Here is a 22,043-nt window from a genome sequence, read left to right as displayed (position 1 = left end):
AAGGGCCTACTGAACAGCACAGGAAAGTATATTCAATGTCCTGTAATGACCTATAATGGAAAAGAATATGACAAAGTATATACTGACATATTTATAAAAGTTAATCACTCTGCTGAACACCAGGAACTAACACAATATTTTATATCGACTCTACTCCAAAACAGAATACATTAAAATTTTGTCTTCAATTCCTAGGTTGAAATGCATGCTTTGCTTAACTTCTATCTTGTGAAGCAAAGGGAAAAAATTTGCATTTTTTTTTTTTTTGTCTTGTCAGGGCCGCACCCTGACAAGACAAGGGGGTCTAATCAGAGCTACAGCTGCCAGCCTACACCACAGCCACAGCAACACCAGATCCAAGCCGTGTCTGTGGGCTACCCCACAGCTCATGGCAATGCCAGATCCTTAAACCACTGAGTGAGGCCAGGGATCAAACCCACAACCTCATGGTTCCTAGTTGGATTCGGTTCCACTGCCCTACGATGGGACTCCTGCTTTTGTTTTTTAATTTAACAGCTGCACCCCAGCATGTGGAAGTTCCTGGGCCAGGGACTGAATCCCAGCTGCCGCTGGAACCTATGCCCAGGCTGCAGGAACACGATTTTTACACCCATTGCGCTGATCCAGGGCTCCAACCCATGCCTCTATGGTGACCAGAGCCACAGCAGTCAGATTATTAACCCACTGCACCACAATAGGAACTCCAAAAAATTTTTTATTGAAAGTTTTTATTGAAAAAAAAGGGGAGTGTGTGTGTCATAGCTGCCATAAAAGAAAGAAAGCACCAGAAGTGAGGTAACGGTAAGCAATAGATGGAAGAAAATATTTTCAAGATAGATAAGACAAAGATTTCAAATCAATTACATATGAATACCCCAAACAAGGAAAAAGAGAGAAAAGCTGAAAGTGCATAATGGAAAACTCACATGTGAAGAATTGCCATACTCAGTGAGTATCAAAAGCCATCCCTGACCTGACTTAGTATGAGAAAAAGTGCGTTTTCAAGAAATTCCAGTCATACCACTGCTTTTATATAGCTGTTAAAAAACCATATCACGCTTTACCTGGCATCATGTGCCTCTTTCACAACAGAAAACAGCAAACATCCTTCCAGGTGAAACGCAAAGCACAGCCCTCTGTGCGTCTTTCAGAGGCGATGGGATCTTGATTGGATAATTGCGGTAACAGGGCTTCTATGGAGGCCCTTTCTGCCATCAGCTGAGTTGCATCCTCATCAATCCAATGATCTAAGATGCTGGGGGCAGCAAAAGCTCCTTCGAGGAGAGACTGGTGACCCCCCCTTGTTCTGTGGTGCTTAAGGATCAGGCACTTGTGTGAAACCCCAGGAAATCAGAGATTCGTTTCCACATGGCTGTGGATGGTGGCGGTTTCATTTGGCTTCACTTGAGGAGGGTGAAGGCTCCTTGTCAGCTACCGCCCGCTTCACACTCGAGTTTCCCAACTTTCCTGAGCAGGAGCATTCCTGGTACGCTTTGTTGGAAGCACAGTTCACCTGGTGCTCATGGAGACTCAGAGCAACAACAGGAGACCGGACTTTCCACAGCACCAGGGGCTTCTTAGCATCAGCAAAGACTGGGACACACTGCTTCCAGTGCTCGCTGTGCTGCTTTTCTCACACCTTCATGGATGTGCAAATAACGCCCAAAGACCGCACATATTTAAAGCGGGCTGTTCACTGAGTTGTGTCATATGTATACAGCCAGAAAAGCATCAGCCTAGTTGGGATAAAAAAAAATCCCCAAGGCCCCCCAAATTTTCTCATGCCCCTTGATAAATCCACATCTCCCTTCCTCCCGTCCCCATGTAGCCACCAATCTTCTTTCTTCCCCTGGAGAGAAGATTGCATTTTATATGAAGGACATCTTTCAATATCTGGCTATATGCATTTGGTGTCACTATAGTGAGATTTTAAATAAATAAGTAAATAAGTAATCCAGCTACAAGGATACACCTTACAACACAGGCAATATAGCCAGTATTCTCAATACCTTTAAATGGATTATAACCTAAAAAATGTTGAATCACTATGTTGTACACTTGAAAGTGCCATGATATTATAAATTGACTCTACCTCAGTAAAAAAAGAGCAAACTCTTTACCACCATCTCAGACAATCATGTGTACTAGTGACGTACAGTCTGACAAAGTAGCAGAGTTTCCATCTACTCCAGAAGATCCTCCCTGTATCCCCTCCCAATCTCTACCACCTCCCCCCTTACTAAATTTCTCACTGTCCTGATCTCTATAGTCACTACTCGCCTTAGGTTTCTTTGTAGTGTTTATCACCCTCCTGTGCCACTCTAGGCCCTCTAGATGATGCTTGCTCATTCGTTGGGATTTGTTCAACTCTTTTAGACTCTAAGTTCCTTCTCACCTCTCTTTCTGACATGGCTCCAGGGAAGAAGCTGAGCCCTTGCCTTGGGGAACTCTCCAGTGTGGATTCTTCGGACTGTGTTCCCATGAGGCAGATCAACACATCCCTCTGTGCTCCACATTTCCTGCAGATGTTCAACTGTATACAAAGGCTTGATCAGGCTCAGGATCAAGACTGTTGACGAGACTCTAGGCATTGATGTGTTCTTTCATCACAGGATACACATGTGAGGTGGTTTGCCTTTTTTTTTTTTTTTTTTTGAGATGTCAGGAAAGATGGTGTTCAATCCTTCTGTTCACTGATGCATTTGAGGGTGAAGAGGATGATATTCTAATTACAGCATTTCTTTTTCATGTATCAGCTGGGTTCAATGTTACCAAAATACACTTTCGGTCATCTCTTACTTGGTCACCCAAGGCACAGTTTATACAGGGAAGGCAGGGTAGATGCTTTTTTCATTTTATTCATCTCTCCATTATCCAGAGAATGATCTGCTACCCTGTCATCCTCTAATGATGATCAATTAAAAGAAATACGATAGCCAGGTTCACAAGGATGGTTCAACATACGTGAATCAATCAAAGTCATACACCACATTGACAAAAGAAAAGTCAAAAATCATATGATCATCTCAATAGATGCAGAAAAAGCACTTGACAAAGTCCAACATCCATTCATGATCAAGACCCTCGCCAAAGTGGGTGTAGAGGGAACATTCCTGAACATGATCAAAGCCATTTATGACAAACCCACAGCAAATACAATACTCAATGGGGAAAAACTGAAAGCCTTCTCACTCAAATCTGGGACAAGACAGGGATGCTCACTCACACCACTACTATTCAACATAGTTTTGGAAGTCCTAGCCACAGCAATTAGACAAACAAAAGAAATAAAATGTATCCAAATAGGAAGAGAAGAGCTAAAACTGTCACTGTATGCAGACGACATGATACTATACATCGAAAACCCTAAGGACTCCACCCAAAAACTACTTGAACTGATTAAGAAATTCATCAAAGTAGCAGGATATAAGATTAACATGCAGAAGTCATCAGTCGCACTTCTGTATACCAGCAATGAAACATTAGAAAAGGAATACAAAAATACAATACCTTTTAAAATTGCACCTCACAAAATCAAATACCTCGGAATACACCTGGCCAAGGAGGGAAAGGACTTACATGCCGAGAACTATAAAGCTTTAATCAAGGAAATTAAAGAAGATCTAAAGAAATGGAAAGATATTCCATTTTCATGGATTGGAAAAATTAATACTGTAAAAATGGCCATACTACCCAAAGCAATCTACAGATTCAATGCAATCCCTATCAAATTACCCAGGACATTTTCTACAGAACTAGAACAAACAATCCAAAGATTTAGATGGAAGCACAAAAGACCCAGAATTGCCAAAGCAATCCTGAGAAACAAAAACCAAGCAGGAGGCATAACTCTCCCAGATTTCAAGCAATATTACAAAGCCACAGTCATCAACACAGTGTGGTGCTGGTATCCAAACAGACAGACAGACCATTGGAGCAGAATAGCGAACCCAGAAATAAAGCCTGACACCTATGGTCAGTTACTCTTTGACAAGGGAGGCAAGAACATAAAATGGGAAAAAGAAAGTCTATTCAGCAAGCATTGCTGGGAAACCTGGACAGCTGCTTGCAAAGCAATGAAACTAGAACACACCTTCACAACCATGCAGAAAAATAATCTCAAAATGGCTGAAAGACTTAAATATAAGACAAGACCCCATCGAACTCCTGGAAGAGAACATAGGCAAAACATTCTCTGACATCAACCTCATGAATATTTTCTCAGGTCAGTCTCCCAAGGCAACAGACATAAGAGCAAAAATAAACCTATGGGACCTAATCAAACTGACAAGTTTTGCACAGAAAAGGAAAACCCCCAAAAGAAAACAAAAAGACAATCTGCAGAATGGGAGAAAATAGTTTCAAATGATGCAATGGACAAGGGCTTAATCTCCAGAATACACAAGCAACTTATACAATTCAACACCAAAAAAGCCAAGAACCCCATGGAAAAATGGGCAAAAGACCTAAATAGACCATTATCCAAGGAAGATACACAGATGGCCAACAAGCACATGAAAAAATGCTCAACATCCCTGATTATAAGAGAAATGCAAATCAAAACTACCATGAGATACCACTTCACACCCATCAGAATGGCCGTGATTCATAAGTCCACAAGTACCAAGTGCTGGAGGGAGTATGGAGAAAAGGGAACCCTCCTGCACTGTTGGTGGGAATGTGAGCTGGTACAGCTACTGTGTAGACCAGGATGGAGGTACCTTAGAAAATTATACGTAGAACTACCATATGACCCAGCAATCCCACTCTTGGGCATTGGTCCAGACAAAACTTTCCTTGAAAAAGACACATGCAATGAAACTAGAACACACCCTCACACCATGCACAAAAATAAACTCCAAATGGCTGAAAGACTTAAATATACGACAGGACACCATCAAACTCCTAGAAGAAAACATAGGCAAAACACTCTCTGACATCAACATTATGAATGTTTTCTCAGGTCAGTCTCCCAAAGCAATAGAAATTAGAGCAAAAATAAACCCATGGGACCTCATCAAACTGAAAAGCTTTTGCACAGCAAAGGAAACCAAAAACAAAACAAAAAGACAATCTGCAGAATGGGAGAAAATAGTTTCAAATGATGCAACCGACAAGGGCTTAATCTCTAGAATATATAAACAACTTATACAACCCAACAGCAAAAAAACCAATGAATCAATGGAAAAATGGGCAAAAGACCTGAATAGACATTTCTCCAAAGAAGATATACAGATGGCCAACAAACACATGAAAAAATGCTCAACATCGCTGGTTATAAGAGAAATGCAAATCAAAACTACCATGAGATACCACTTCACACCAATCAGAATGACCATCATTAATAAATCCACAAATAACAAGTGCTGGAGGGGCTGTGGAGAAAAGGGAACCCTCCTGCACTGTTGGTGGAATGTCAACTGGTACAGCCACTATGGAGAACAGTTTGGAGATACCTTAGATATCTATACATAGAACTTCCATATGACCCCACAATCCCACTCTTGGGCATCTATCCGGACAAAACTCTACTTAAAAGAGACACATGCACCCGCATGTTCATTGCAGCACTATTCACAATAGCCAGGACATGGAAACAACCCAAATGTCCATCGACAGATGATTGGATTCGGAAGAGGTGGTATACATATACAATGGAATACTACTCAGCCATAAAAAAGAACACAATAATGCCATTTGCAGCAACATGGATGGAACCAGAGAATCTCATCCTGAGTGAAATGAGCCAGAAAGACAAAGACAAATACCATATGATATCACTTATAACTGGAATCTAATATCCAGCACAAATGAACATCCCCTCAGAAAAGAAAATCATGGACTTGGAGAAGAGACTTGTGGCTGCCTGATGGGAGGGGGAGGGAGTGGGAGGGATCGGGAGCTTGGGCTTATCAGACACAACTTAGAATAGATTTACAAGGAGATCCTGCTGAATAGCATTGAGAACTATGTCTAGATACTCATGTTGCAACAGAAGAAAGGGTGGGGGAAAAATGTAATTGTAATGTATACATGTAAGGATAACCTGACCCCCTTGCTGTACAGTGGGAAAATTAAAAAAAAAAAAAAAAGAAAAAAAAAAAAAGAAAAAGACACATGCACCCGCATGTTCATTGCAGCACTAGTCACAATAGTCAGGACATGGAAACAACCCAAATGTCCATCAACAGATGATGGTGTTAGGAAGAGGTGGTATATATACGCAATGGAATACCCTTCAGCCATAAAAACGAATGACATAATGCCATTTGCAGCAACATGGATGGAGCTAGAGACTCTCATACTGAGTGAAATAAGTCAGAAAGACAAAGACAAATACCATATGCTGTCACTTATAACTGGAATCTATTATATGGCACAAATGAATGTTTCCACAGAAAAGAAGATTATCGACTTGGAGAATAGACTTGTGGGAGTTCCCGTCGTGGCGCAGTGGTTAACGAATCCGACTAGGAACCATGAGGTTGCGGGTTCGATCCCTGCCCTTGCTCAGTGGGTTAAGGATCCGGCGTTGCCATGAGCTGTGGTGTAGGTTGCAGACGCGGCTCGGATCCCGCGTTGCTGTGGCTCTGGTGTAGGCTGGTGGCTACAGCTCCGATTCAACCCCTAGCCTGGGAACCTCCATATGCCGCGGGAGCGGCCCAAGAAATAGCAACAACAACAACAACAAAAGACAAAAAGACAAAAGACGAAAAAAAAAAAATAGACTTGTGGCTGCCCAAGGGGGAGGGGGAGGGAGTGGGAGGGATGGGGAGCTTGGGGTTAACGGATGCAAACTACTGCTCTTGGAATGGATTTACAGTGAGATCCTGCTGTGTAGCATTGAGAACTATGTCTAGATACTTATATCACAACACAACAATGGGAGGAAAAAGTATGTATACATGTATGTGTACTTGGTCCCCATGCTGTACAGTGGAAAAAAAGTAAAGAAATAAACACAATACTGTCAGGAAAACATATTTGGTGGATTTCATATTTGGACTGCAAATATTTCATTTGTTGATTGTCTAATTGCCGCATTTTTTTCACCACTTTGAACCTCTTCTGGTTAACTCTTCAATCCTCTGTACATGACCCTCAGAGTCTGAATGCTTCTTTGAGATCTGGTTTGGCAGGATGTTTCAAACTCTTCTTGTGCACTTGCTCCCAGCACTAGAACCAGTCATTTTCCAAGAAGTCTTGTTTTCTTTTAGTGGGAAGTATTATTTAATAATGCTAACCATTGGAAATGTAGGACTCTTGCTTGCTTCTGGTTTGCTCATTGTTTCTCGGTCTGGTCAGTAGGAAGAGCTAAATATTACAATTATGATGAAATACTGTGCTATTACACAGATACATTAAATTTGAAGTGAGAGCTATTAATGTTCTTAATTACCTCTTCTGTTACACCTGTATCTCCTTTCTTCCTAACTGGGACATCTGGTTCTCAAGGACACAGTGAACAACTGCTTAGACTATCCAACTAGGGAGGTGTTTCATCTCACCTGGTGCACACACAGGTTCAGATTAGCAATATTCATGATATCACATAAGACACTGAAGAGAGAAAATGAGGAAGAGAGAACTAAGTGGGAAGATCGTCCATCCTCATGGATTGAAATAATTGACATCGTTAGAAGGTTCATGCTACCCAAAGCATTCTGTAGATTGAATGTAATACCTACCAAAATTTCAATGGCATTATCTTATAGAAATAGTGCAAATAATTGTAAAATGTGTCTGCAGTCACACAAGACACCCAGAGCCAAAGCGATCTTGAGAAAGAACAGTGCTGGAGGCCTATCATTTCAAAGTAAATCACAAAGCTATAGTAATCAAAACAGTACAATATCGACATAAAAACAATCACATAGGTGAATGGCACAGAATATAGAGCCCAGAAATAAACTCATGCATGTACAGTCAGCTGAAATTTACAACAAATGCCTAAGAATACACAGTGGGGAGAAGAAGTCATCTTCAGTGCATGGTGACGAGGAAACTGGATGGCCACAAGCAAAGGATGAAACTGGACCACTATCTTGCACATACATAAAAATTAACTCAGAAATGATTATAGCCTTGATTATGACCTGGAATCTTGAGGTTCTTCCAAAAAATAAGCAGTAAGCTCCTTGACTTCAGCCTTGGTGATGATTTATTTTTTAGGATCTGACCCCAAAGCAAAGGAGACAAACAAAAAAAAGAGACTACATCAAACTCAAAATCTTCAGTACAGCAGAGGAAGGAATCAAGAAAATGAAAGGCCCCCTTAGAATGGAAGAAAATATTTACATATCATGTCTCTGATAAGTGGTTAATATCCACAATCTATCAAGAACTCCTACAACTCAATAGCAAACTACCAAGTAAGCATTCTGGATGAAAAATGAGCATATCCTGGAGTTCCCGTCATGGCTCAGTGGTTACCGAATCCGACTAGGAACCATGAGGTTGCAGGTTCGATCCCTGGCCTTGCTCAGTGGGTTAAGGATCCAGCATTGCCGTGAGCTGTGGTGTAGTTCGCAGATGTGTCTTGGTCCCACGTTGCTGTGGTTGTGGCGTAGGCCAGCAGCTACAGTTCCGATTCCACCCCTAGCCTGTGAACCTCCATATGCCACAGGAAGCGGCCCTAGAAAAGGCAAAAAGACAAAGAAAAAAAAAATGGGCACATCCTAAGAAACATGTTTCTGAAGAAGACCTACATGTGACTAATGGGTCTATGAAAAGGTGATCAACATTGCTCATTATTAGTGAAATGCAAATCAAAACTACAATGAGGTACCACCTGCCACCAGTCAGAATGGCCGTCATTAAAAGTCTGCAATGAACAAGTGCTGGAAAGGATGTGGAGAAAAGCTAAACTTCTACACTGCTGATGGAAATGTAAGGTGGTGCAGCCACTATGGACAGCAGTACAGAGGCTCCTTACAAAACTGAAAACACAACTGCCATATGACCCAGCAATCACACTAATAGGCATCTATTTGGAAAAAACCATAATTCAAAATATACATGCACCCCATTTTACTGCAGCAGTATTTACAATAGCCAAGATGTGGAAGCAACCTAAATGTCAACCAACAGAGGAATGGATCAAGAAGGTGTGCCACATTCATGCAACAGAATATTACTCAGCCATAAAAAATGTAATCATGCCATTTGCAGCAACATGGATGGTCCTAGAAATTATCATAGTCAGAGAAAGACAAATACAAAATATCACTTATATGTGGAGAATAAAACATGATAAAAATGGACTTATTCGCCAACTGGGAAGTGATTCACAGACTGTGAAAATGGAGTTATGGTTAGCAAAGGGGAAAGGGAGCGGGAAGGGACGGATTGGGAAGGGGTGTATATATATATATATTACTATATATATATATAGTACAAGGCCACAATATATGTATATATATTACTATAATAAAATAGATATATCACAAGGAGCAGTACCCTATATTTTGTATTAGCCTACATGGGAAGGAATCTGAATAAGAATATGTATACCTATTACATTTAACTTAAAAACTGATAAAAGAAATTGTGGTATAGATATACCATGGAGTATTATTCAGGGAACGAAAGAATGAAATCTTGACACGTGACAACATGGAAGGACCTAGAGTAGCTTTTCTTAAGTGAAATACCTCAGAAGGGCAAATACTACATGATCTCCCTTATACATGAAATCTAAAAAAGAAAATTCAGGCTTATGGATTTGGAGAACAGATTGGTGCAACCAGAGACAATAGGTGGGTGCGGTGAAATACGTGAACGTGAAATTTTAAAAAAGAAGCAATAACAATGCTTCAACCCAGGAAAACATGATAAAAATGTTTTTTTCCACATTAAGAGAATGAAGGGAAAAGTATGATCAGCTCAGGTGACGCAGAAAAAGCAATTGAAAAAATTCAAGACCCTTTCAGAATAAGCAACTCTCAACAAACTAGGTTTGAAGGAAATTACAATGACATAACTGACAGTGAACATCATAGTCAATGGTGAAAGACCGAAAACCTTTCTTTTGAGATCAGGAAGCATGTTAAGAATGCTGGGTTTCACCACTTCAGTGCAACATAGTACTTGGAGTTTTAGCCGCAGCAGGTAGGAAAGTTCAATCAATCAACCCACCAATCAGTGAACAAATCACTTACATCCTCATATGCAAGGAGGACGTAGATTTAGCTCTGTTCACAGAGGCCATGATGTCATAGGGATAAATCCTAAGGAATGCTCGAAAAAAATGTTAGAACTAGTAAATGAATTCAGAAAAGTAGTAACCAGATACAGGCAACATGAGAAATCATTTGCATTTCTGTACACCAACCAGATCCATCTGAAAAGGACATTAAGGAAACCATTTCATATGGAATGGGAGAAAATAGTTTCAAATGATGCAACAGAAAAGGGCTTGATCTCTAAAATATACAAAAAGCTTATACAACTCAACAACCACACAAACCAAACAACCCAACTGAAAAATGGGCAGAAGACCTGAATAGACATTTCTTCAAAGACATGTATATGACAGATGGCCAACAGGCACTTGAAAAAAGGCTCAACATCACTAAATATTAGAGAAATACAAATCAAAACTACAATGAGGTACCACCTCACACCTGTCAAAATGGCCATCAGTAACAAATCCACAAATAACAACAGCTGGAGAGGGTGTGGAGAAAAGGAAACCCTCCTAGCACTGTTGGTGGGGAATGGAAATTGGTACGACTGCTGTGGAAAAACATATGGAGGTGCCTCAGAAAACTAAATTTAGAACTAGCATATGATCCAGCAATCCCAATCCTGGGCATATATCTGGACAAAACGTTCCTTGGAAAAGATACATGCACCCACCCCAATGTTCATGGCAGTGCTATTCACAAGAGCCAAGACATGGAAACAAGCTAAATGTCCATGGACAGATGAGTGGATTAAGATGTGGTATATGTACACGATGGACTACCACTGTCATAAAAAGAACAAAATAATGCCATTCGCAGCAACATGGATGAACTAGAGCCTCTCAACCTAAGTGAAGTAAGCCAGAAAGAGAAAGACAAATACCATATGACTCACTTGTATCTGGAATCTAATATAGGGCACAAATGAACTTTTCTAGAGAAATGAAACAGATTCATGCATCTGGAGAACAGACGTGTGGTTGCTGAGGGGGAGGGGGAGGAGTGGGATGGACTGGGAATTTGGTGTTAGTAGATTGAAACTATTGCATCTGGAGTGGGTAAGCAATGGGATCCTGCTGTAGAGCACAGGGAACCATGTCTAGTCACTTGTGATGGAACATGCTGGAGGATCATGTGAGAAAAAGAATGTGTGTATAGATACCTATGACTGGGTCACTTTGCTGTGCAGCAGAAATTGACACAACAGTGTAAGTCAACTACAGTAAAAAGTAAAAACCTTAAAAAAAAGGAAAAAAAGAAAACAATTGTATTTACCCTGTCACCAGAGAGAATAGTAATTACTTAACTACTTAGTGGAAAACTACTTAGTGGAAAACTACTTAGTGGAAAACTACTTAGTGGAAAACTGAGAAAACTCTGGGAGATTAAAAGACAAAAATCTGGAGTTCCCATCATGGTGAAGTAGGAACAAATCCGACTAGGAGCCATGAGGTTGCGGGTTGGATTCCTGGCCTTGCTCAGTGGGTTAAGGTTCCGGTGTTGGCGAGAGCTGTGGTGTAGGTTGCAGACTTGGCTTGGATTTGGCGTTGCTGTGGCTGTGGTGTAGGCCGGCCGCTGTAGCTCCGATTTGACCCCTAGCCTGGAAACCTCCATATGCTGTGAGTGCAGCCCCAAAAAGAAAAAAGAAAAAAAGACACAAATCGCATTTTCATGGATTGGAAGACTTCTTGCTGCTAAAACCTTATTACTACCCATTGTAATTTACAATCCCTATGCAAACCCCACCCCACATGGAAAACCCCTACTCAACCTTCACTTTACACAGAGTAAACGCCCCAGGAGGAAAACATCCTCAGGGAGAAATACCGTGTTGGAGGAGGCACATTCCTGATTTCAAAACTTACTGCAAAGGACAAATCAGGACACCTGGGCCCTGGCATAAAAACAGAATTATATCAATGCAGTGACTCCAGAGCCCAGAAACACACCCTCCCGTGGATGGTCCAATGAGTGTTGACAAGAGTGCCAAGATCATTCCAGGGAGAAAGACAGTCTTGAACACGGAAGGTGCTGGGAGAACGTGACATCCACATGCAGAGGGATGAGGCAGGACCCTTGCAAACATCATTTATGAAAGCTAAATCACAAATGAGACAGTGACATAATGTGAGAATTGAAAATGTGGAGTTCCCTTCATGGTGCAGCGGAAAGGAATCTGATTAGTATCTGTGAGTATTCGGGTTTGATCTGTGGCCTGGCTCCGTGTGTTAAGGATCCAGCATTGCCATGGGCTGTGGTGTAGGTTGCAGACATAGCTCTGTTCCAGAGTTGCTGTGGTATGCTGTAGGCTGGCAGTTATAGACTTAGAAACTCCATATATGGCAGGTGTGACCCTAGAAAGCAAAAAAAAAAAAAAAAAAAAAAAAAAAGAAGAGATATAACCTTATCTAAATCCTACAATTATCAGAACCATTGTTCATTATTCTGACCCTGATGCCCCTTCAGGATAGACAGTATTTCAGTCAAGTTCCCTGAGTTTGACAGCAAACTCAGTGCTTTGAGGATAGGAGACAGTGTGGACCCAGTGTCTAGCAGGCAGACCACCTGCCATGCAAAGATCCGTATCACAAAAGCAAAGCAAGTTTGAAAAATACCTCGACAGGTTTACAAAGATTGCCAAAAGATGCTTTACATAAAGGGATGTTTTTAGATGGTTGGAGGGAGGGAGGAAGGGACAGAGATGGACACAGGTGGTGGGTTGAGTACCTAATTTTCCATGTCCCATGTCCACAAGGGACAATTTCCAGGCAGTGGTTCAGCTTATATTTGTTATTTGTAGTGGATTTTCATTAACTTCAAAATGAGTTTGAGGAAGAGAAGTAAATGAATGTACATTAAATCAGTCCAGTATGTTTATAAAACACTTTCTAATGAAGGCTCCCTCAGAAGGACAAATTTGAAGAGGGCAGTGTTTGTCAGAAGCAGGTAAATACCACCCTCTTGTGGCCAAACGAGAAATGGCATGAGTGCTGCAGGGTCCCTGGCTTCTGTCAGCCTCTGAAGCCAATAGTCCTTCCGACTTTCACTTTCACAGTCTTGCTGCTAATCAGTTCTCAGGCTGCTCTCAGCACTGTGCTTTTTGCATGGTAAATACTCAGTTTCCATTTGAAGACACAATAGATAGAAATGAATTATTTGCTGTTTGCTGACAATGTCAATTTTCCATAAAATCTGTTCCCTTCTTGGGGCACAGCTGGAGGACTTCCCAGCCTCCTTTGCGGCCTCAGGTCAATGAAAAGCAGGAGAGGAAGGGATGCGTATCCTTCCAGACCTGGCCCAGTATAACCTCCCTCATGCATCTCTCCAGGTTCCTGTTCCTTCTGCTGATGGAGGCAGATGGGGATGAGTCCTAGGGCCAGAGAAGGCACAGGATGGGAGGACTCTGGGTTCCTGACGGAGGAGGGGAAGGACTGAGTGAGCGCCGACCCAGTGCTGTGATGTGGGGGCTGCAGAGTGAGAGCTGCTGACCTCTGGGGGGTGGTCAGTAGTAATTCAGCCTAAACTAATATGCACACAAACACCTGAGCCATAGGATCCACTTATATAGGCCGTCCATCTAGTATATTTAAAGTGACAAAATCAATTTTGTCTTGGTAGTTTGACGCTTGGTAGTTTGTCTAAGCCTGCTCTTCTGACCCAGTCATTTGACCTCAGAGAACTTGGATTCCTCAATATTTTTTCTCCTGAGCTTAATCATCACTGCAATGAGCATCATACCAGTACATGAAAAGAGGCATTGAGAAACTATTTTCCACGGAAACCTTAATAGGTCATTTTACTTCCTTGTCCCTGCTTTGAAAATACACCATAGTAAACCAAAGTTTATCCATCTTTTTGAAAATTAATTGCAAGATTTCCTTAGGGATCAATTTTTATTTAAAAAATGATAGGTTTCCTATCTACATCACAAATTGTTGATTAAAACTCTCCATTTGTAAGATTTCTTTAGTGACCATTATTTGCACTCATTCAACTGATCTGAGTCAAATATTAGAGGTCAGAAACTCTTCAAATGATCTTTTTCTTCATCTGTTTTAAATCAATAATACATCTGACTGGAGTTCCTGTCGTGGCTCAGTGGTTAACGGATCTGGCTAGGAACCATGAGCTTGCGGGTTCGATCCCTGGCCTTGCTTAAGGATCTGGCGTTGCTGTGAGCTGTGGTGTAGGTTGTGGACATGGCTCAGATCCTGCGTTGCTGTGGCTCTGGTGTAGGCCGGCAGCTACAGCTCCGATTAGACCCCTAGCCTGGGAAACTCCATATGCCGCAGGAGCGGCCCGAGAAAAATGGCAAAAAGACAAAAAAAAAAAAAAAAAAAAAAAAACAAAAAACATCTGACTGCATGGAATTTGCACAGTTGGATTATGGTTACCATCTCTTCAGCAGTAAACGGGAGCCGTGTTTCCATTAATAGGGAATGGCTCTGCAGATTCAGTGACATGACCTGTGTCCAGAGCCGAGGCCACGTCAGAACTCCAGAGCCCAGGCTCTCAGTGTGGGTGGGGTCCCGCTGTGAGCACCCTGCTGCCACCGCCTCCTGCTCTGGCCCCTCTGTCCTCTCTGATTCACGAGCCCAGCTCCTCAGACTCGATTGTTCCCCCAGAAAGCATTTCTTCCCCTGGGGGTTGAGGAGGGAGTCACCTAGGCTGGTTCTGCAGTCCTGGGGTCCAGGCCACCACACTCAGACCAGCCCTGTCACTGGACAAGACCTGCAGCCACAGTCCTTGCTGTGGTCACTGAGTATTCTGAGTGACGAGACCTGAACACTTTGCCCCTCATGTGTGTCCTCCGCTTCAGGGGACAAATATGGGGTCCAATCACAGTGCCCTCCCCTGGCCACCTCAACCCACCTGAGCTGCTCTGACCTCGGTGGGACACCCCGACCCCATCCCTTCCCCCTGCTGGGGAGCTGGACAGCATCACTGGCTCCCACAGCCTCCAGGTGGACAAGGGATGTTTTCTACTGAAGGCTTTCTCTGGAGGCAAATTTGGTCTTGCAGAGAGATGGTAAAGCCATGAGTCCTGGCCATGCCCTACACATCACACAGATCCTGTGCCCCCAACCATCACCGGCTGCCTCAGGTAGCCAGGCAGCCCTCCCCTCAGTCCTCTGACCTCTGCTTTGTCTGCTCACAAGGAATCAGGGGCTTCTTTCCTCCTCCAGGAGAGCTCAGAATTCCTTCCCTGCAAGGACTTAGGTTCTCTGTATCAGGGCCTCCAGCTCTGGGCAGAGAGGAGATGCTGGCCATGGCCACTTCCAGCAGCCTCCAACCATGGACTCCCCCTGGCCTCACCTTCATAGACCGGGTGGAACCTCTGTCCTCTCCATTTGTGGTTTTGGACCAAAGCCCAAGCTCCTCCCCCTGCAGATGGTGAGGGGCAGGGATGTCAGCCCTGGGGCTGGACTGAGGGTGGGGCGGTGGGTCACTGCTGGGGGAGCCTGAGGTGGGGGTGGGGAGGGGCTCAGCTGCAAAGCTCCCTGGCCCTAGGCTCTGACCTTCCTGCAGTTTCCTTGAGTGCCTGATAAGGTGAGACTCCTTCTGCTCACAGGGGTTCAGGGGGTCGTACTTCTGCCCTTCAGATCATCCCGTCCCCTGGATCAAGCACATCCAAGGCTGTGCCTCTGACCCCAAGCTCCTCCTTAAAAAAATATATATATATATTTTGCTTTTTGGGGGGCAGCCCCTGTGGCATATGGAAGTTCCCATCCAGGAGCTGCAGCTGCCAGAGTATACCACAGCCCCAGCAAGACTGGATCCTTAACCCTCTGAGCGAGGCCAGGGAGCAAAGCAGAATCCTCATGGATGCATTTTGGATTCATTATCACTGAGCCACAATGGGAACTCTATTGCTTAAAAAATTTTTTTTCTTACATGATATTTTATAACTAATATTGCTGAATATTTTCTTTACCTTTCATTTTTTTTCCTACTGTTCAGCATGGTGACCCAGTTACTCATAAATGTATACATTCTTTTTCTCACATCATTGTGGTCCATTGCTTAAAATTTTCAATGTTGTTTTTGAAACCAAAAAAAAAAAAAGAAAGAAAATCAGTCTCTCTTTTTTTTTTTATTATTATTTTCCCACTGTACAGCAAGGGGGTCAGGTCATCCTTAGATGTATACATTGCAATTATGAAAATCAGTCTCTTCGTACATGACTTAGCCAGACACAAGAGGCCAAAGGTCATGTTACTACCGTTAAGAAAAATCAGGAATTGATAAATCCATAGACACCTAAGGAATACTGAGAGGAGAAAAAGAGTATATATATTTGGATGACTGGGTCCCTTTGCTGTAGAGCAGCAATTGACAAAATAGTGTTGATCTACTATAAAAAATTTAAAAATAAATAAATAAGGAATACTGGAGGGTCCCATGCTGAAGGTGGGGGGTTTACTGCCTAACACAGATAGAGCTGCCCTTGATGCAAATGATCTGAAACAGAGATGACAGAGGGGTCATGTAACACGGCGAGTGTCCTTCATGTCACTCACATGTACAATTTCAATGATCAAAATATTCAATTTTATTTCAAGTGAGATCTATATCCTAGAATAAATAATTTGCTATATACAGTGAAGAACCAAATGTGAGAATATGGACTTACGGGGAAGGGAAGGGAGGCTCCAGGGCTGCTGCTGGCACTGGGGCAGCTCGTCCTCTGGCCCTGAAGGCACCACAGGAGCCGGTGCTCATGGCTCTTGCTGACCTGGTCCAGCTCCAGGGATATTAGGGGAGGAGGTGGCGCCAGCCCTGGAGTAACTGGAAGACCTGGGTCTGCCGTGGTCTCTAGACCTAGACCTGGAGCTGGAGGACATTCCAGGCCACAGCAGGTGCCCAAGCCTGATGGGCTCAGAGCAGGGGCAGTGCCCTTGCTGGGGCTTCAGCTCTGAAGCAGAGGCTGTGGGGGAAATGGGCTGAGGTTGGAGGGGAAGCACTGGGACAGGTTTCCGGGGTGATTCAGGCTTTGAAACTGGGAGCAGAGCTTGGGTGGGACTTGCATGGATCTCGAAGTGGAGGCTGAGAAAGTGGTTTCTTAGCTCTGAGCTGAAACGACAGCTAGGACATGAGCAGGCTCTGGCTCTGGCACTGGAGCTGGCATGTCCCCTTGATCTAAGGCTGGAACATGAACGAGAGCTGAGGCTTGAGCTTGCTCTGGCTCTGGCACCGGAGCTGGCATGTCCCCTTCACCTAAAGCTTGAACATGAATAAGCGCTATGGTTTGAATTTGCTGGGGCTGTGGAGCTGCAGCCGGCACGAGAGCTGTAGCTGGCTCTGGGTCTCCAGGTGCTTCTAGAGCTTGCTCTGGAGCTGGTCCTGTAGTTCAAGAAGAGAAAATATCCTCAATAGGACTGCCTTACCGCATGCCTTCCAAAACAGGCAATTCCTCCATGCCAATCAGCGAAGTCTCAGGCCAAGGTGCCACCCCCAGGAAGTCTTCCCAGGCTGCAGTCCAGGGGAAGAGTGATCTGAGCCTCCTCATGGCTCCTGCCCAATTCCAGCCTCAGGAGGCTCTGCTCTGTGAGGCCCAGCCCCGTCCCCTCCCCACTCCCCCATCACCCACCCCGAGGGCCCCTCACCATCACCCTCTGCCTCCATGGGCTCCAGATGCTCCAGCTGTGCCAGGAGAAGGCGGGCACTGTGCTCCAGGGCTAAGCCAGGCATGCTGAGCTCCAGGTAAGCCAAGAGCATCTTCAGGCAGGGAAATTCGGGAGGCTGGTGGAAATCCTCAGGGTACTGGTCCAGCCAGGTGCCCAGGATGGAGGTCATGGCCCTGGGGGTGGTCGGGAGGGGGGCAGCAGAGTCAGGGCCCGGCCTTGCCTTCCACCCTGCCCCGTGTGGGACCCGGGCTTCTGGCAGCCCCTCCCATCCCCAGGCCCCACACCTCCCCGCTGTTCTCTGGAGCAGAGAGCCCCTCCCCCTGGGATCCAAAGCCACTCACATTCTGAGCTGGTGCAGGGGGCCGCCGTCCTCCTCAGCGTAGGGGAGGATGCAGCCGTACCTAGAGGAGGCCAGGAAGGTGTCAGCTGGGCTGTACTGAGGACTCACCTGGATGTGATGGCTGGTGTGACAGGGTGACCCCCGGGAGCAGGGAGGCCGTGGAGGGCAGGACCGTGGTCTGCCTGATGCATGAAATGAAGGTTTTCCTAGAAGTGCCTGGTCCTAGGGGACCGTCCCAGATATTTGCAGAAGGAAGAAGGCCAACCAGCCCCATGACGCAGATCTGAGCAGCCTGGGCCCCACGGCTGGTCCCTGGGATCCGTGTTCTCACTCCCCCAGGACAGAGAAGCCCCCAGGGAATCCCCCAGCACCTTTCCAATGGGACACAGTTCAGCCCAAGGTCACAGGCACAGTCCCAAATGAGGCAGAGGCTTCCTCAAGGGAAGGAGGAAGACAGAGAGCAGCACAAGCCCAGCCCCTCAGCAGCCTTCCCCCAGGGCCAGCTCCCCAGAAGCACCTGCCATGATGGACTCGCTCAGTCCCTCCATCACCCCAGGGGGCTGGTCCTCTCTTTATCTGGGTGGTGGGGGACAGAGGGCACACTCAGGCTCAGAGCGGTGTGGTGACCTTCCCACATGTCACAGCTGGGAGGTGGCCCAGTCACCCATGTGCCACAAGGGGCAGGGCACTCACCTCAGGAACAGAAGTTCCAGCACCTGCTGGGTGGTGGCAGAAGCCGTGTAGGTGCCCAGGAAGGTGAGGAGGAAGGAGCGGTCACCGCCCAGCAAGGCGGGCACCAGCTGTGCCACCAGCTTGTCCAACCGGCCTCCCTGGACACTCCCCATCATGCAGGTCCCACACCTGCCCACTGGGGTCACATCTTCCCCCTGGGGTGGAACAGAGTAGAGACGTGGGTCAGAGGCAACACTGTGGACTCTAGGAGGGCGCAGGCCAGAGCTCAGATCGAATCCCCAGCCTCGGAGACTAGTAGCCAGAGGTGGCCAGAGAGTCCTCAGCAGCATAAAAGTTGTGGCATCCCCAGCAGAACTGGCGGTGGGAGATGATTCAATGTGGGAGGCAGTTTGGAACACAGTCCTGACGGCTCCGTCCTGTAGGCACTGCATCAGCCCTGAGACTCTGATCCACACTCCCATTCTAGAGATGAGAACACAGAGGCTGATCCCAGAGAGAGAGGGCTCAGGACTGTCAGGCCCACGTACACACCTGGGGATGGAGTCAGAACAGGAGAATCCGTAGAAAAAACCTGGAGAAGCACTGTGGGTATACATGATGGAAAACTGATCAGTGTCTCTTTCTGAGATGCCACAAATGTGGGGACAGTGACTTTGCATGTGGACAGGGCAGGGTCTGGGACATGAGGATGGGAGGGAGGGAGATGGGGGTTCAGGTTCCTCTGGGAGCATGACCCTGGGAGGGAGCCCCAGGGAGAAGATGGACAGCTCTGGGACCCAGGCCTCCTGGGGTGGAGTCTCCCCATGGCTGGTGCTCACCTTGAGCCTGGCCTGGGCCCTGCCTGTCCTGCAGGGAGATGGAGCAGGTGGCTCCAGGGAGTGGCTCCTGTCCCCACTTTTGTGTGGGGCCCTGGGAACACAGTGCCTGGCAGGCAGGCAGCAGCCTCAGAGCCCTGCCTGCTGTCCTCGCTGCTCTCAGAGACACCAGACACCCCTCTGCAGATACTCGCTCACCACTCTCTGCACAGACCTCCCCCAGGGATGGAGAAAAGCCCAGCCCCTGAGGGCCCGGGATCCACAGGCACGGACAAGACACACCTCAGGCTCCTCCTTCCTGCTGCCAGCCCTGTGCTGGGCTATGACCATGACAGGTCAGCAGGTTGCCAAGGGCCTGCCCTCCTGCTCCTGCCCAGAGGGGACACCTCCCCTCAGGTCCCCTTCATCCCCCCCACACACAGGGGGATGAGGGTAGGTGGGGGTGGCTCACTGGCCTGCCCCAGGCCACCTGTGGTTACCTTCGGGGACTTCCTCCTAAAGGACCAGTGGCGTCGGGGTTGAGGGTTGAACCGGTGGTGACAGAATCTGAAAATCCTCTCCTTCCAGGGTTTCCTGGAGCAGAAGCCCCGGGGAGTCGGGACACAGCAGGAGAACATCTTTCTCCCTCAACTGCCTCCAGCCAAGTGAGCTGGCTGTGGGGCTGGCGCTAGAATGTGGGCGCCTGGTAACGGGGTTCCAATTCTGTTGGGGTCCATTGCCAAGGAAGTGACCTCACTTCCTGGGTCCCCTCAGCGGCATGGTCTCCTCACACAGCCCCCAGCACACAGCCCTCTGGGCTGCTGATCCTCAGCCCTTGTCCACGCAGTCCCCATGTCACCCAGTCACACCACACAGCCCTCTGCACAGTGCCTGGGGAGGGGCTGTGTGTGGCTCTGAGAAGACAGACCTGGTTCCAGACTCAACTTCCCCTTCTCACCTGGTCTCCATCCTGGGTGAGTCCCTGTGTCTGGATGCCTGTCTGACCCCCACCTGCACAGTGTGGTGTTTAGAGCAGGTCCTTCTAGGTGTGTCCTCAGGATGTTAGTCATCTCCTTTTAGAAGGTCCTCAGCTTGCTGATAGTCCCCTTGTAAGCAGTTTTCCCAGTGACTTCATTAGTAGTGTAGATCAGATCTCATTAAACCTCATAAACATCTAATTTTAATTGGCCCATACTGCCTGCTGGAACTCTCTTTCCATTTCCTTCCCCCATATCCAGGCAGCAGCAGCTCCATCTCTAACTTGCTCAGCCAAGACCTGGGGCTCTGCCTGCTCCCTCTTTTTCCTCACCCCCACATGCCATTAGCAGATCCCCTGGCCCTGCTTCCAACTCCAAAATGCATTCATCCCCTACCTGCATTTTCTTCCCTATCCTAGTCCAGGCCAGCATTGGCACTGTCCCTGATTCATGCTCTTTGCTTCAGTTTTTCTCTCTGTCCCACCCAAGATAGGGCATTTTAAAAGACAAATCTGTGAGTTCCTGATGTGTAGCATGTTAAGGAGCCAGCACTGCCACAGCTGTTGTAGGTTAGGTTGAAGCTACGGATAGGACTGGCTCCCTGGCCCAGGAACTTCCACATTCCTCAAGAGTGGCACAGCTCCCCACCAACCCCAAAAGACAAATCCCTTGGCAGCACTTTGGGCAGAAACCCCAGTCCTCAGCCAGAACTCCAGGCCCTCCTCCTGCCAGAAGCCCACCTGGCCTGCTCCTCTCAGTGCAGCCACACTGGCTTCGGTCTCTCCCTCAAAGGAGTGCCCCCTGCCCAGCCTTCAAAAGCCCTTGCCCAGACACCACTGGCCTCCCTACCTGGATGATGCCCTCTAAAGTTTTAACCCAAAGGCTGGAGGTGGCTTGGCCCTGGGCCCTCGGTCCCTCTCCCAGAGCTCTTTCCATAGTTCTAGGAGTTGTCACTCTGTTCTGCCGGGCCCAGGACTTGCTGGGGGAAGTGGCAGCAGGCTGGGACCCTAGGTGACCTCAGGTGCCTAGCCTCTCACCAACAGTGTGCAGATGACCCTAGCAGGCTCTTAGCCCCCTGGCGACCCTGGGAGAAGAGGTCCTGCAGTGCTCCCTGACTCCTGCCACCTGGCTGGTTTTCCAGGTGGAATTTAGAGACAGCAAACCAGAGCCAGGAGGGCGGGACTCCAGACCCTGACCCGCCCATCGCAGGCCCTTCTCCTTTCAGGTACCCAAGTTGGTCTGCAAGCCTCAGTGGTCAGAGACATCTGGGTACAAATCCTCACCTCTGCTGCTTTACTATGTGGCTGGTTTAAGTCACTTTTCTTCTTTTATTTAACGTGCCAGGGATTATCCCAGGCACTGGGAATACTGCAGTGAAGAAATCCTACAAGAAGCCTGCCAGCTTGGAGCTTACAGTCTAGTGT

At 46.4% G+C, this 22,043-nt stretch overlaps 1 protein-coding gene across 3 annotated transcripts; it reads right to left on the bottom strand.

Moving 5' to 3' along the window:
* Nucleotides 1–16,716: 16,716 nt before the first annotated feature.
* Nucleotides 16,717–21,746, bottom strand: LOC146396924 (ral guanine nucleotide dissociation stimulator-like). 3 transcript variants are annotated; one of them, XM_084997688.1, is made up of 5 exons: nucleotides 20,601–21,746; nucleotides 18,849–19,042; nucleotides 18,157–18,216; nucleotides 17,801–17,988; nucleotides 16,717–17,531 (listed from the first exon to the last, which is right to left on the bottom strand). In XM_084997688.1, exons 2-5 carry the CDS (start codon nucleotides 19,001–19,003, stop codon nucleotides 17,251–17,253), a joined length of 684 nt encoding a protein of 227 aa, XP_084853814.1. In that variant the 5' UTR covers nucleotides 19,004–19,042; nucleotides 20,601–21,746; the 3' UTR covers nucleotides 16,717–17,250. The 3 variants fall into 3 exon arrangements, with proteins under 3 accessions (XP_084853814.1, XP_084853812.1, XP_084853813.1); XM_084997686.1 differs by lacking the exon at nucleotides 20,601–21,746 and adding an exon at nucleotides 20,143–20,309 and having other exon boundaries at nucleotides 17,795–17,988; XM_084997687.1 differs by lacking the exon at nucleotides 20,601–21,746 and adding an exon at nucleotides 20,143–20,309.
* Between the last annotated feature and the right edge of the window lie 297 nt (nucleotides 21,747–22,043).

This window comes from Sus scrofa, chromosome 14, assembly GCF_054392235.1.
Source record: "Sus scrofa isolate SSC_HxYL_T2T_F1_AM1 chromosome 14, Sscrofa_HxYL_maternal_Yorkshire_Landrace_v2.0, whole genome shotgun sequence".
NCBI classification, from domain to species: domain Eukaryota; kingdom Metazoa; phylum Chordata; class Mammalia; order Artiodactyla; family Suidae; genus Sus; species Sus scrofa.
This window is presented reverse-complemented; position numbering and strand designations above follow the sequence as displayed.